The 15,359-nt window shown below is 41.9% G+C and overlaps 1 protein-coding gene across 2 annotated transcripts in view; it reads right to left on the minus strand.

The window, feature by feature from the left end:
- Nucleotides 1-15,359, minus strand: part of syt7b (synaptotagmin VIIb) — a 120,777-nt gene that overhangs the window by 41,508 nt on the left and 63,910 nt on the right. For both annotated transcript variants that reach the window (XM_060876948.1, XM_060876938.1), the window contains exons 3-4: nucleotides 2,119-2,204; nucleotides 1,082-1,216 (exon numbers count right to left, since the gene is read on the minus strand). In XM_060876948.1, coding sequence (XP_060732931.1) covers nucleotides 1,082-1,216; nucleotides 2,119-2,204 — 221 coding nt within the window. The remainder of the gene's footprint in view (nucleotides 1-1,081; nucleotides 1,217-2,118; nucleotides 2,205-15,359) is intronic.

The following is a 15,359-nucleotide window of genomic DNA, read 5'->3' on the forward strand; positions in this document are numbered from 1 at the left end:
CAGATGTTGTTGGAAAGTAACTGCTAATTTGAGAGGTTCTCGGGAGGCGATAGAGGGCGGTGTCGGCCTTCCACATGCCAGTGTTCTTCATCTGTTATAGCCTGCTTTAAATTAGCAGCTGATTTAGCCAGCAAGCATGGCGAGAGAGGACTCTCCTTCTCTCCATCCCAGATAATGACCTTAATTAAGCAATTAAAACAGGAAGCTGGGGGAACGTGCAGCTAACCCTCAAGCTCTCCTCTGGATCCACATTATTGTCTGCCTGTGGGATAAAGACAGCTGGAATATATATAACATGCTTGTAATTTTAATGAATCACTGCATATACGATGACACGAATGGCCTTGATAAAAGTCCAAGTGCACCATGCAGGAGAATTGGACTTTTCATTTTATCATGCAGGACTTCCTGTAGCAGTGCAACAGGCTGATGCTGATGAGGAGAGTGTCATGACAATCTCAACCAACCAGTGTGTATGTGTCTGAGATGTTGCAGCTCCATGTGTCTTCCCACTCTTATGTTTCAAACACATAGTCCAATCCAAATCGTACCACAGGACGCACACTGGACCTTCGTGAAATGGTGTGAAGTCAAACAACTGGTTAAGATTAGAAGGTATTTGACTTTGGGCAGGAAGCTTGGGTTCAACACACAAGCTCAGTCAAAACTCAAGAAAGCATGAATTTCTCCCAGTCTTCATGGGAACATTTCAGTTCCTACACAACGTGTCATACAGTAATAAATGAAATGTCAATTTGGCAAAAGAGGAAGAACAGACTGCAGGTGTGCTGTTACAGGTAAATAATCCTCATCACTCTGCTGCATGTTGCCTTGTATCAAACCACCCTGGCACTGATTCATTTCCTATAACAGCATAACCTGCTACGTGTTATTACTTCCTGCACTAAGTTTTATACTGTAAACAAATTAGATTAGTGTTTGTATTAAACTCTACTAACGATGCAGGACTGGAACAAGCAGCTGATTAGAAAAGAAAGATGGCTCACTTACAGGCTCACTTACAGATTGGTTACAAATCTGCACTGACACACAGAGCAACAGACAGACGGACAACACTTACTTGGGTGTTAGACGAGGGTCTCCATATGGAGCATAGGGAGACATGTTCAAGAGAAACTCTTTAGGAGGATAGGAGCTCCACCGTTGCTGAACATTACTGCTGTCATTATTATTCCAAAAGTCTCTGTCAAGATCACTAGAGAAAGATAAGAGACAGAGAGAGAGAGAGAGAGAGAGAGAGAGAGAGAGAGAGAGAGAGAGAGAGAGAACAGTACAATGAATTCCTCTGTGAAATGGTGAATCATAATTAATGCCACTAGAACCAAGAATAATTGCATAAATAATTTTTCAAACATTTTAAGAAATATTTCAAGAAAAAATCTGATCATTTTGTATAATTTATGCTTTTCAGATGCGCTCATGCTCTGACATGTTTTGGATTTGTCACATTGTAGGAGATAAATTACAGATTTTTCTTTATATTTCTATCTACATGTTACTTTGCTAATTTGAAAAATGCAGTCTTCTGTAGAGCCTGTTTTTTTTTTTAAATTAATAAAAGTGTTATAACGTTTGCACATTTTAATAACATATGTTAGTAGATCAGAGTGTTAGTTTGCTTCCTCACCAAACCAGTGTGGAATTATTTACAGAAACGCTAACTTTAAATACCAAACACCGACCCATCATCTGTCTGAAGCATCAAATCCTTTCACTGTGCAGATTTTACACAATACTGAATGTGAAAGCTGAGAATAAAAAACAGTTCCAATGTAGAATCCAGCTTCATAAGAACGACTGTCTGATAAAAAGTGCAAAATGTCATTGACAAACTGAGTGTCTGAGCTTTCTCTCCCTCTTTGAGTGGTCAGATGAAACAGAGCTGAAGAGATGTATGTTTCTGAATGTATCAATTCTGCTGCAGTGTTATGGTGAGATCAGTGATGCACAGTAAGACAAGATAGGAAGTGTGTGTAATGTGTCATCAGGTCTGGTGTAATGCACTACATTAAATGCAGCAGAATAAGCAGATTTCATTTCATGAATTTGAGTCTAGTTTACAACATGAAGGAACAGTTACACTCAGGAATAACCTACTTGATGGCTTTATTTTCACCCCGGCCTCGAACCGACACTGAGTCTGGAGAACTTGCCGTGTCCAAACCTGGCTTATTCCTCTTCCCCTGCAGAGGAGGAAACACACACACATATGAAGAGAAAGAGTAAAGTAAATTGATTATTATTATTATTACATATTATGATTTCTCTTTATTTCTCCCATAAAGTACACATACTGTAAAATGCTTTTTACACACACAAACAGCATACACGGAACTTTTGTAACAGTGACTCTTTACACTTCTCTAACATAAGGAACTTAATGAGTAACTGATTAATGGATGCTGTTTTTTGCCTATATTTGATTCCCCATTTAGTGTAACACAGTCGTTGGTGTGTGTTTTTAATTCAAAGTAACAGTGCTCACATCATCAGTAATGATGCATCTTCAAGGAGGGAAGAAAGCAAGTGAATCGAGTATAGAGAAGGAAATATTTAAAACAACCAAGGAATTTTTCCATAAGAAATATATTGTAATGAAGAGGCTGGATCAGATGGATCCATATGCAGTGATGTTTATTGAAAAGTACAGAGTCGGAAATTCAAAAATGCAAGACAAAGAGTAAACACAAAGACAAGGCATAATAATCCAATAACTGAAAAAGCAAACCGCAGGGCAAACAAATCCGAAATCACAAAATACAGGAGGCAAAAACGGAGAAAACGAAACACTAGGTCAAACATGGAAAGCAAACACGATAAACAATAACAAATGAATCGGTACTGTAGTACCGTCAATTAAAAAAATTAAAACCTTCAACACTTCACATGTACAATAGGGTGAGCATTGTTTAAATTTCCGAAGATGCAGAAAGAGACACATTGACTCAGACGTGTTAATACTCGACAAGGGCTTCCTTTGGCGGTGTGGTTCACCTTCTCCTTGAGTCTGAGATCTCTCTCTGCAGATCTCTCTGCCCTCCAGTGTATCACTTGTTAGTAACATCCATGATTGGGGATTCATGAGCCAACTTGAGCAGGGAGGGAGTTGGCAATGCAGCTGATTTATTTGGGGCTCAGTTTCATGCTTGGAAGGCTTCTGGTGGGCTACCACACCCTCTGGCCTGGCTGATAGTCTGGGTGTGGGTGGCATAACTGGTAGCCATTAAAGCTGAACTGCCTTTTGAAGCCGAATATGGGCATTCTCCCACACACTCCTACAGAAATGGAACCAATGGAGGGACATTGCATAGCTCCCCCAACCATGGGAACAGAAGGGGATGATACCCCAACACACTGAAACAAGTCCTGTGGAGGATTGGATGAGGGATTTCTGAGCATAATTTCTCCTTGGAAGGCCCTTGCTCTACCTATGCTGTTTCCGACTACAGAAGGAGCAGAGGTGGTTGCCAATCTCCTGGTTTAGGCATTCCACTTGCCCATTAGACTGATGGTAGCCAGATGGTAGCTAAAGAGGAGGCCAAAGGTGAGGGCCATGTTGATGTTAAGGTAGCTGCAGAAGGTCCTCAGGCTTGAAAACCTGGTGAAACAAGGCCTCTGCAGTTTCCAGTTCTGTGGGCAGCCCTTTCAGGGGAATCAGGTGGCAGGCTTTAGAGAAGTGATCAATGATAACCAATATGATGTAATACCCTTGCAAATAGGGCTGGTTAGTTACAAAGTCTACAGCTATGTCGGACCACAGTGTAACACTTTCCCTCTTATTAATATGCTGGGGTGCCAGACAGAGATAAATACTCTGTCAATTACAGTAAGGGTTGTTAGTCCAATCAGAAGGAGAGTGAACAAAGGACACATGTATCTTAAGGCATACTCATCACACATATCCCAAATCTTGGAAGAGCAAACCAAATAAGGAAGAAGTACAACTTTTCACCATAATGCAATATTCAGTGTATTCAATAATAACAATGCACCAATTCCATCACACCACATAACACAATTCTTTAGCAATAAACACCAGCATAACCAACATCAACAGCAGAAAATATTCATCTCACAACCCTTCAGCACAGTTAAATAGTCTGAAAAATAAAGAATTGTACAAATAAGAATAAAGGAAAGTCAAAGTCACCAGTTCATCAGTAATGTCACTCAATCCATTGCGTCCAGGGTATTAAGCAGAAGTAACTTACAAAGCCAGTTTAATGGCGCTGGGTAAAGATCACCAGTTACTCACAACTCCACCAGCTTTCCAGAGTTAAAGAGCAGCTCCCGATCAGCTCCATCCGTATTTATCTTCATTGGTTTAACTCCATTCACGATACAAGCACTCCGTTATATACAGCGACATACTCCATACACCAGTGAATTCCTTCAATAGAGTAAATATCCGTTCGCCGGCGTAACATACTTTCCGTCGCAACAACACCATAAACACGGCTTTCATAGAGGTGAGTCTCCCGGTGAACTGCCCTTCTCTTTTTTACCTTTTTGTTATCGCCGCCATGGCTCTTTTTAAGCGCCTTTAGCAGCTACGTCAGCATACTTCCGGGATTGCCCGGGCGGACCAACATAGGCGCCATCTTTATTGCGGCCGCTTTTTCCAATACTCTACACCCCTACACCAATGAACCGCGCCATACCCCAGACCAACAACACAAACCCAATGCGTGCCCACGAAAGTGCACTGTTACAACAGGACATAGGTAGTGTCTAGCTGGGGCATGGGTAGAGTCCAGGTGTCAGCTGAGAGCAGATCTGGCAGGCACTGACAACCTCCTTAATGATGGATTGAAACAAGGGCTACCAGAAGGCGCTGGATGAGGAAGGTGTCATGCACCCTCTAGCCAGTGCCTCCAATGCAGGTTCAATTGACAGCTGTTCCTTATTATTCATTCATTCATCTTCTACCGCTTATCCGAACTACCTCGGGTCACGGGGAGCCTGTGCCTATCTCAGGCGTCATCGGGCATCAAGGCAGGATTCACCCTGGACGGAGTGCCAACCCATCGCAGGGCACACACACTCATTCACTCACGCAATCACACACTAGGGACAATTTTCCAGAGATGCCAATCAACCTACCATGCATGTCTTTGGACCGGGGGAGGAAACCGGAGTACCCGGAGGAAACCCCCGAGGCACGGGGAGAACATGCAAACTCCACACACACAAGGTGGAGGCGGGAATCGAACCCCGACCCTGGAGGTGTGAGGCGAACGTGCTAACCACTAAGCCACCGTGCCCCCTGTTCCTTATTATCAATATTATAATTTGCCTCAGTAGGGGTCAGTTTGCATGGAAAGTAAGCACAGGGGAAGAGTTTGCCTGGTCAAGCTCCACCAAATGGCCGTTCAGGATTGGGATGTTTCAAGATCAAAGGCTATCTGTGTGGCTTCAGTCCATTGGAGTTTTCTGGGCTTTCCCCTTAGCAGTGAGGTTAGAGGGGTGGTGACCCTGCTGTAGTTTCAAATGAACCTTCTTTAATTGTGGACGGCACAGGCCAGCTGTTAACTGCTTGCAGATTGCTTAAATTCATCTCCACTCCCTGTGAGCTGATAACCTATTGCAGAAATTTAGTGGATGTGCAACGAAAGTCCCATTCTCAGCATTGGCATACAGTTTGTGTTTGTGTTGCAGTAGGCATGACAGGACCATATTCCCATCAATGAAATGAAGCTTTTGGGTCTTAAAATTAAATTAACCTGATGAAACAAGGCCTCTGCAGTTTCCATGGCTGTGGACAGCCCTTTCAGGGGAATCAGGTGGCAGGTTTTAGAGAAGTGGTCAATGATAACCAATATGATGTAATACCCTTGCAAATAGGGCTGGTTAGTTACAAAGTCTACAGCTATGTCGGACCACAGGATATGGGTAGTGTCTAGCTGGGGCATGGGTAGAGTCCAGGTGGCAGCTGAGAGCAGAGCTGGCAGGCACTGACAACCTCCTTAATGTTGTTGGCCAAGTCGGAATCTATAAGGGATATGTGACAAGTTTGTTCAGCATAATGGAGTTGCACTGGTAAAAGCAGGCTAAGATGATATGAAGACCTTGCTAGTGGTAGATCCCGGTTTATTGGGGAAGAACGTGTGACGGTGTCCCAATTGTCTACAGTAAAAAAAAAAACTGTCGGATCAAGTGATGCTGTCGCTCTTCTGCTGATATCTGGGTCCTCCATAGCTGCCTGGGTTCTGGGCCATCATCATATGCAGGTAGGTTTGTAGGGTACTGGGTTGTCTTTAGGTTATGGCCAGGATGACGTTTTAAGACAATGTCCACATTTCCAGCCTTGCAGGCCATGTCTGTTGGAGCTGCAGAAGCTGTACTCAGACATCCTTCCTCCTGGGAAGATATCCAGACGTCCATGATCTTCTGTGAAAAGTAGGAGAAGGAGCCCCAAATCTGCGGGTCCTTGTATCAAAAGGCCAATGCCAATTCTAATTTCCGATTCTAGGAGGAATACATGTCTGCATTAATCTGCTGATTTTAATCAGTTGTATAAGCAGATCATCGTTCTGTTAAAGAGTCTTGACTTGTTAGCAAAGTTAGTAAAGCTGGAATATGGTAAATATATTTTTCTATCCTTTGATATTGAGGTGAGGCTAATGAGTGCTCAGTTATTTCTTCACTATATCTTGCCTAGAACCTGTTAATAGTACAGAAAGGAGTTTTTTTGGAAAGATAAAGATTTTTCAATGCTGAGAAACATCCTGTCTGTATCTGATGCTGAGAAGCTAGTTCACGCTTTCATGACCTCTAGACTGGACTATTGTAATGCATTACTAGGTGGTTGTCCTGCATCTTTAATAAATAGGCTACAGTTAGTCCAAAATGCAGCAGCCAGAGTTCTCACTAGGACAAGAAAGTATGACCATATAACCCCAATTTTATCATCTCTACACTGGCTACCTGTTAAGTTTAGAATTGATTACAAACTGCTGCTACTTACGTACAAGGCTCTTAATGGTTTAGCTCCCATGTATCTAACTAGTCTTCTAACACGTTACAGTCCTTCACGCTCTCTGAGATCACAAAACTCAGGACTTCTGGTAGTCCCCAGAATATCTAAGTCTACTAAAGGCGGAAGAGCGTTCTCTTATTTAGCTCCCAAACTTTGGAATAGTCTTCCTGATAGTGTTCGGGGCTCAGACACACTTTCACAGTTTAAATGTAGATTGAAAACTCATCTCTTTAGTCATGACTGATTTAATTTGTTACAGCTGTTGAGGAGCATCAAGCTGACTGCAAAACAAAGGCCTGTTTTGGTAACACAGTCTTGGTTGCAATGAGATTATTAGTCATAAAACAGTGACAGCGTTTTCCTGTAAGCACAAGACTCTTTATAAAAGTCTTTTCCATGTTGTTGAACCTGTTGGTGTGGAAAGAGGGACAAAGACTTCAGTTTGTACCTGTCTTCAAATCTCTATATTGCTGTTTGAAAGGTGGATGTGATGAAAGCCACAGATTTCAGAGCAGCAAAGCTGTTCATTCACCCTTTCAAGATTGCAGTGTCTTTAGGGGAAATGTTTTACGGGGATGAGTTCAGAAATATTTAAAATGACGACTGCCATTTTACGCGTCGGGTGCACACTCACATTCACACCCTTTGTTTTGTCACAAGGCGTTAAACGTCAGCAATAATCATGCGTGATAATCGTCCCTGTGTGTACGAGCCTTTAGAGCACCTCCAGGTTCTCACACAATTCTTATCTTCACATTTCTGTCAACAGATGTAGTAATCACATTACTGCCACAGATGCCACAGATCGTTTTCAGCGCTGCCTTTGGGGTTTCTGCATTCCTTTTGGTACTCCTTACACTTAAAATTATGACATTATTTCATTAACAGCCAAAAGCGACTGTGTCCCATATGAGGGATACAATCCACTTTCACCATATCATCATCCACATTCTGAATCAACATTAGCTCTCTTAGAGAACACTAGAGAGTCAGTTGTTCTACACTCTTCTGTGTTTAGCACTTCATCGTGCCACTAACAATTCTCGCTAAATGCCAACTTCTGTTTGTTTCAACATTGTAAAGGAGCTTATGCTCCTCTTTCCGGGGAGCTGAGCAGCCAAGCCTTCTGCCCATTTGTTGTTTGCTTCACACAGCCTGCATGCTTCACTCACTGTCATTCTGCGGCACTTAGCACAGTTAGCATTTTGAATCATCTTCAACTCCTCAGCAGGTGAGAATGGTGAACAGGATGAACAGAGCATGAGGTTGATTAGAACTATGATGGTCAGCTCACCTGAGGTTACAGGTACAAGGTGACTACTTTGCTGTTGGTAATCAGCACAAAGTAATTCCCACTTCATTTTCAAGAAATCTGCCCCAGCTGTCCCTATTGAAAGTGGTTGGAAATGATTTATCTGTTTAAAGTTTTAATTTATTTCACCTCTGGTGTAAACGATGGAACACCAGTGAAGCCGCCTGATGCACAAGGCACTTTGTGTTACAGTCATCTACATCTCAGCCTCAGCTGTTTTTGTTGTTATATTGGGCCAATCTACTAGGACCTGCTCCCTTTTCACATAAACATTCTCTAACCCTAACCCTAACAGCCCCCCACCCCACCCACACACACACACACACACACACACACACACACACACACACACACACACACACACACACCGTGAGTCTATGAAGAGTACAGGAACAGTATTTTCACAGCCTCAAAGTCAATAATTCCTTACTTGAATAAAAGTCTACATATAAAGTTGGTCATCAAACACTGTGTGCCAAGTATGTGTGTGTGCGTGTGTGTGTGTGTATTTGTGTATTTGTGTTAGTGCTCAAGAAAAATCCACAGTTATATGGAGAATGATAAACAGTGTTTCTTTACACAATTCACCAGGCAAACAAATACCAACCAACATAATGTCAAATATAGTATGCTCACACACACAGACACACACAGACACACACACACAAATCTCTCTCTCTCTCTCTCTCTCTCTCTCTTTGTTTTTACTGATGTTTTTTTTTCTCTAGCTAAATAATACAATACCTAACCAAATCTTCAGGATCTCAAAAGACATTTCTGAATTATTCCTTAAATAAAAATAAAAGCAAAACTTTTATTTTCCCTACACAAATAAAACTGTCATTGTAAATATGCTATAGGAAAACTAACTCTGAGCAAGAAAAGAGTAATGTCAGGATTCACAATGTAAACAGTATGTATTTATGGAAATGCTGCAAACAAAGGCAGGTTATTAAAACCCCCGGGAATGACCTCAGGCCTGATTGCTTTCTAATCAGGTTAATGTTGGTGTTGGGGCCACAATCTGCAGTAACATCTAGATAATTGGTAACATTTCACTGTTTCCATGTGTTTAATCAGAATTTCACAGGCTTTAATGTCAGGTGGGCGGGGCTATATTGAGCTCGCTTGCATGTAGTGTCTACATTACTCATACATAATAATTCATACATATGAAAATTATGGTTAACATATGGTCAAATATAGGCGCACCCCTGAATATCACATGCAGACTGTATGTAGTTCTACAAACTGTTACCACAAAATGAAGCACACAGTTGTACTAAATGTCTCTGTGTGCTGTAGCTTTATAGTTTCCCTTCATTGGAAAGAAAACAATTCAAGTGTCCTGCACTGAGCGCTGACTCAACCCCTACTGAACACCTTTGGGATGAACTGGAACTTGAGTCTTCTCAACATCCCAACATCAATGGTGGATCTCATTAAAATCTATGTTAATCCATGTCTTTGAAATGAGAAGTTCAACCATCAAATATATGTGTGAAGGTCACTGATGCATCATGGTAGAAGGTCATATTTTTGGCCTTATGTTAGCACCCGCTGTCCATATTTGTTTCATATTGCCCAGTACATTGTGTTGGCAGCATGGACTATTTTGGGAGGTTCTTCAACAGCAGCTTGAGAGATTCTACAAATTAAAATGCTTGAAGATCCCTAAATCTAGGTCTGACAATCTTTTAGCACCACCGCAGTGTTTAAAGCCGCTATTCACAGCCACAGTGCTTCAGCTAAGTGAATTTTAATCTGTTATTATTTGTTTGATGGGAAAATAATGGAACTCAATTTCAAAAAAGCTGTAGAGTAACAAAATAGTTTCTAAAGGCAGCTTATAGTTTTCTAATGAAAAGGGTCTGATATGTAGAGGGATAAAGCAGTGAGTCACTAAGCAGCAGTGTTGTATAAAGTACTAGAAAGCAATACATGAGTAAAAGTACAAGTATCGTACTAGAAAAAGACTTTGGTAGAAGTGAAAGTTACCTTTTAGAATATTACACAGGTAAAAGTCTTAAAGTATGTGATATATACTGTACTTAAGTATCAAAAGTAATTTTCTGATATTTAATGTACTTAAGTATTTGAAATAAAAGTAAAAAGTAAAATTTCAGTGATTTTCTGTAGGCATAAGAGCAGGGGCGGTTCTAGAATTTCATCTTTAGGGGGTTTAGCCCTCAGTGAGAATTTAAAACAAGAAGAGTTTTATATTATATATTATATATGACTACATTATTATTAAATGGCAAAATTGGACACCAAAATTTTATGCATGATGTAAGGATGTCAGTCTTGAATCAAATCAGTTCATGTATGTGTGCATTCTCTACAAACAGTGTGTCCAATGAATGCAGTCATTAATAAAAATACTCACAAGACAAAGACCAAATCAATAAATGTTATTTTTATTTGGTATTGAATGGATTGTTTGCATTAATATTTTGTTTGTGCTACAACTCTGGTAATAAGAATAGTGAAATTTCACTCTTTTGGTTGCCGTATTTGCGGCTTTCAGCCGATTAACGTTATAGATAAATGCCTCCAGCTCTGACTGTGCATGCAAGCTGCACGTCCCTGTGCTTCTCCGTAGAGCGTGCGGAGCGTAATGCAATCTAGGAGCAGTAATTCGCCAAACCTCCCTTATTGTAGTCGCACACATTTCTTCTGATTTTATTTTGTAGTAATGAGTAACGAAGATGCTTAGTGGAAATATAATGGAGTAAAAGTATACATTTTATCTAGGAAATGTAGTGGAATAAAAGTGAAAGTTGACATAAATTTAAATAGCGAAGTAAAGTACAGATACCTGAAATTTCTACATAAGTACAGTAACGAAGTATTTGTACTCCGTTACATTACAACACTGCTAAGCAGCACTGATTGTAGACAAGTAGTGTTAATTTAATATAAATAATTTAATGTAACAATGATTGTGTATATTTGAGGTTATATCTGTATTGCTAAACTGTAGATGCATCTTTTGCACAAGTTTATTAGGGTTCAAGCGCAAAGCGCCACCAACAGTCCAAAAACCCAATTTTGTGCTGAATCGTAAGGCCTAGAGGCAAAATTCTTGCAACATCAGAATCAGAATCAGAATCAGAAAGGTCTTTATTGCCAAGTATGTTTAGGCAAAATTCTTGCAAAATCAGAATCAGAATCAGAAAGGTCTTTATGAGGAACACACACACACACTTACACACACATTTACACACACACACTTACTCACACTCGCACACTCACATACTCGCACACACACACTATCACACACACACACACACACAGACACACACACGCACTCACACTCACACACACTCACACACACACACTCACACAGACACACACATATACACAGACACACAGACACACACAGACACTCACACACACACTCACACTCACACACACACCCTCTCACACACACACAGACACTCACACACACACACACACACACAGACGCACACAGACACTCACACTCAAACAGACACACACACACAGACGAGGAACACACACACTTACACACACATTTACACACACACTCACTCACACTTGCACAATTACTCACACTCGCACACTCACATACTCACTCGCACACACAGACACACACACAGACACACACACCCTCTCACACACAGACACTCACACACACACACTCACACACACAGACGCACAGAGACACACACACACACACTCACTCACACACTCACAGACACACACACACTCTCACACACACACAGACACACACACACTCACACACACTCACAATCACACACACACTCACACAGACACACTCTCACACACACACTTTATTGCCAACTATGTTTTCACATACGAGGAACACACACACACACTTACACACACATTTACACACACATTTACACACACACACACACAGACACACACACAGACACACACAGACACTCACACACACACACTCACAACTCACACACACACACACACTCACACAGACACACTCACACACACATTCACACACTTTATTGCCAACTATGTTTTCACATACGAGGAACACACACACACACACTTCCACACACATTTACACACACATACACACACACTCACACACACAGACACACATACACACTTTTTTGCCAAGTATGCTTTCACATACGAGGAACACACACACACACTTACACACATTTACACACACACACACACTCTCTCACACACACACAGACACACACAGACACTCACACACACACACACACACACACACACTCACACACACACTCACACAGACACACTCACACACACACACACACTCACACAGACACACACACAGACACACAGACACACAGTCACACACACAGACACACAGTCACACACACACACACACTCACACACACACACACACACCCACAGACACACACAGACACGCACACACACATGCACTCACAAACACACACAGACGCACAGAGACACACACACACTCACACACATTTACACATTTACACACACACAGACACACACAGACACACACAGACACTCACACACACACACACACACTCACACACACTCAAACACACACGCACACACACTCACACACACACTCAGACACACACACACAGACACACACACACACGTCTTGTTGTGGCTCAGGCTGAGTCCGAGGATCCCAAAAATACGATAGTGAAACCAACTTCCTGTCCGCCACTTTGAATTATATTGCACACCTACTTTTTCGAACTCCACCTAGAGCGCTCGTTTGATTGGCGTGATTTTTGGTACGCATAATCAAGAGACACTTCAGACAAAAAGTTATCAAAAGTTTATTGATAGACCTATCTGTTGGCGTGTAACACATCAAAGAATATGCACCGTATGATGTCATTTCTGTCATGAATATCTTCTCAAACTTTTTGTGCACAGGGTCCCTTACAGGTGAGAGTAATTTCCAAAAACCCCTTTAAATTATAATACTTACTAAGCATATTTTTCCTTTAAGGCATATTTGTACAATTATATAATTGTAATATCATTGTGATTCAGATTAACAGATTGTTTATAGGGTTCTTTAATTCCAGCGACATGTTCTGAGCGCATCTGATTGGCTTGACCCCGGTATCGCTGCTTGCAGCTATATTTAGGGGTCAAGCCCCGAAGGGGCGTAGACACCTATTGTTATCGTTAGTTTTCTTCTTATTAATATTATTCTTCCTCTTCCGCCATTGAAGTCAATGGCAGCCCATAGAACCGTACGTAGGAAAGTTATGAAATTTGGCACACATGTAGAGGCCAGTCTTAGAAGTTACTGTAGCAACTTTGGTGTGTCTAGCTCAAACCGTCTAGTGCCACCAACAGTCCAAAATCCCAATTTTGTGCTGAATCGTAAGGCCTAGAGGCAAAATTCTTGCAACATCAGAATCAGAATCAGAATCACAAAGGTCTTTATTGCCAAGTATGTTTAGGCAAAATTCTTGCAAAATCAGAATCAGAACCAGAATCAGAAAGGTCTTTATGAGGAACACACACACACTTACACACACATTTACACACACATTTACACACACACACTTACTCACACTCGCACACCTACTCACACTCGCACACTCACATACTCACACACACACACAGACACACAGACACTCACACACTCACTCACACACACACTCACACAGACACACACACACACTCACACTCACACACACAAACACACACTCACACAGACACACTCACACACACACACAGACACACACTAACACAGACACACTCACACAAACAGACACTCACACACACACACTCACACACACACTCACACAGACACACTCGCACACACTCACACACACACACACACACTCACACACACACAGACACATACACTCACACACACTCACACACACACACAGACATGCACACACACACAGACGCACTCACACACACACACACACAGACGCACAGAGACACACACACTCACACACACACTCACACACACTCACACACTCACACACACACACGCACACATTTTACGAATGCAATGCCATATCACTACAAAACTTGGTATGGTTCATCAGCGACATGTTCTGGGCGCATCTGATCGGCTTGACCCCGGTATCGCTGCTTGCAGCTATATTTATTATTATTATTCTTCCTCTTCCGCCATTGAAGTCAATGGCAGCCCATAGAACCGTACGTAGGAAAGTTATGAAATTTGGCACACATGTAGAGGCCAGTCTTAGAAGTTACAGTGGCAACTTTGGTGTGTCTAGCTCAAACCCTCTAGCGCCACCAACAGTCCAAAAACCCACTTTTGTGCTGAATCGTAAGGCCTAGAGGCAAAATTCTTGCAACATCAGAATCAGAATCAGAATCAGAAAGGTCTTTATGAGGAACACACACACACTTACACACACATTTACACACACATTTACACACACACACTTACTCACACTCGCACACTTACTCACACTCGCACACTCACATACTCACACACACACACACAGACACACACAAACTCACACAGACACACACACACACGCACTCACACACACACTCACACACACACACACACACACACACACACAGACACTCACACACACACTCACACACACACACCCTCTCACACACACACAGACACTCACACACACACAGACACTCACACAGACACACACACTCACACAGACGAGGAACACACACTTACACACACATTTACACACACACTCACTCACACTTGCACGATTACTCACACTCACATACTCACTCGCACACAGACACACACACAGACACACACACCCTCTCACACACACACACACAGACACTCACACTCACACACACACACACACACACACACTCACACACACAGACGCACAGAGACTCACACACACACACACACACATTTACACACACAGACACACACTCTCACACAAACACAGACACACAGACACACACAGACACACTCACACACACATTTACACACACTCACACTCACACACACTCACACAGACACACTCACACACACACTCACACACACACACTTTATTGCCAACTATGTTTTCACATACGAGGAACACACACACACACACT

The sequence above is a fragment of the Tachysurus vachellii genome, chromosome 1, assembly GCF_030014155.1.
Source record: "Tachysurus vachellii isolate PV-2020 chromosome 1, HZAU_Pvac_v1, whole genome shotgun sequence".
NCBI lineage: Eukaryota > Metazoa > Chordata > Actinopteri > Siluriformes > Bagridae > Tachysurus > Tachysurus vachellii.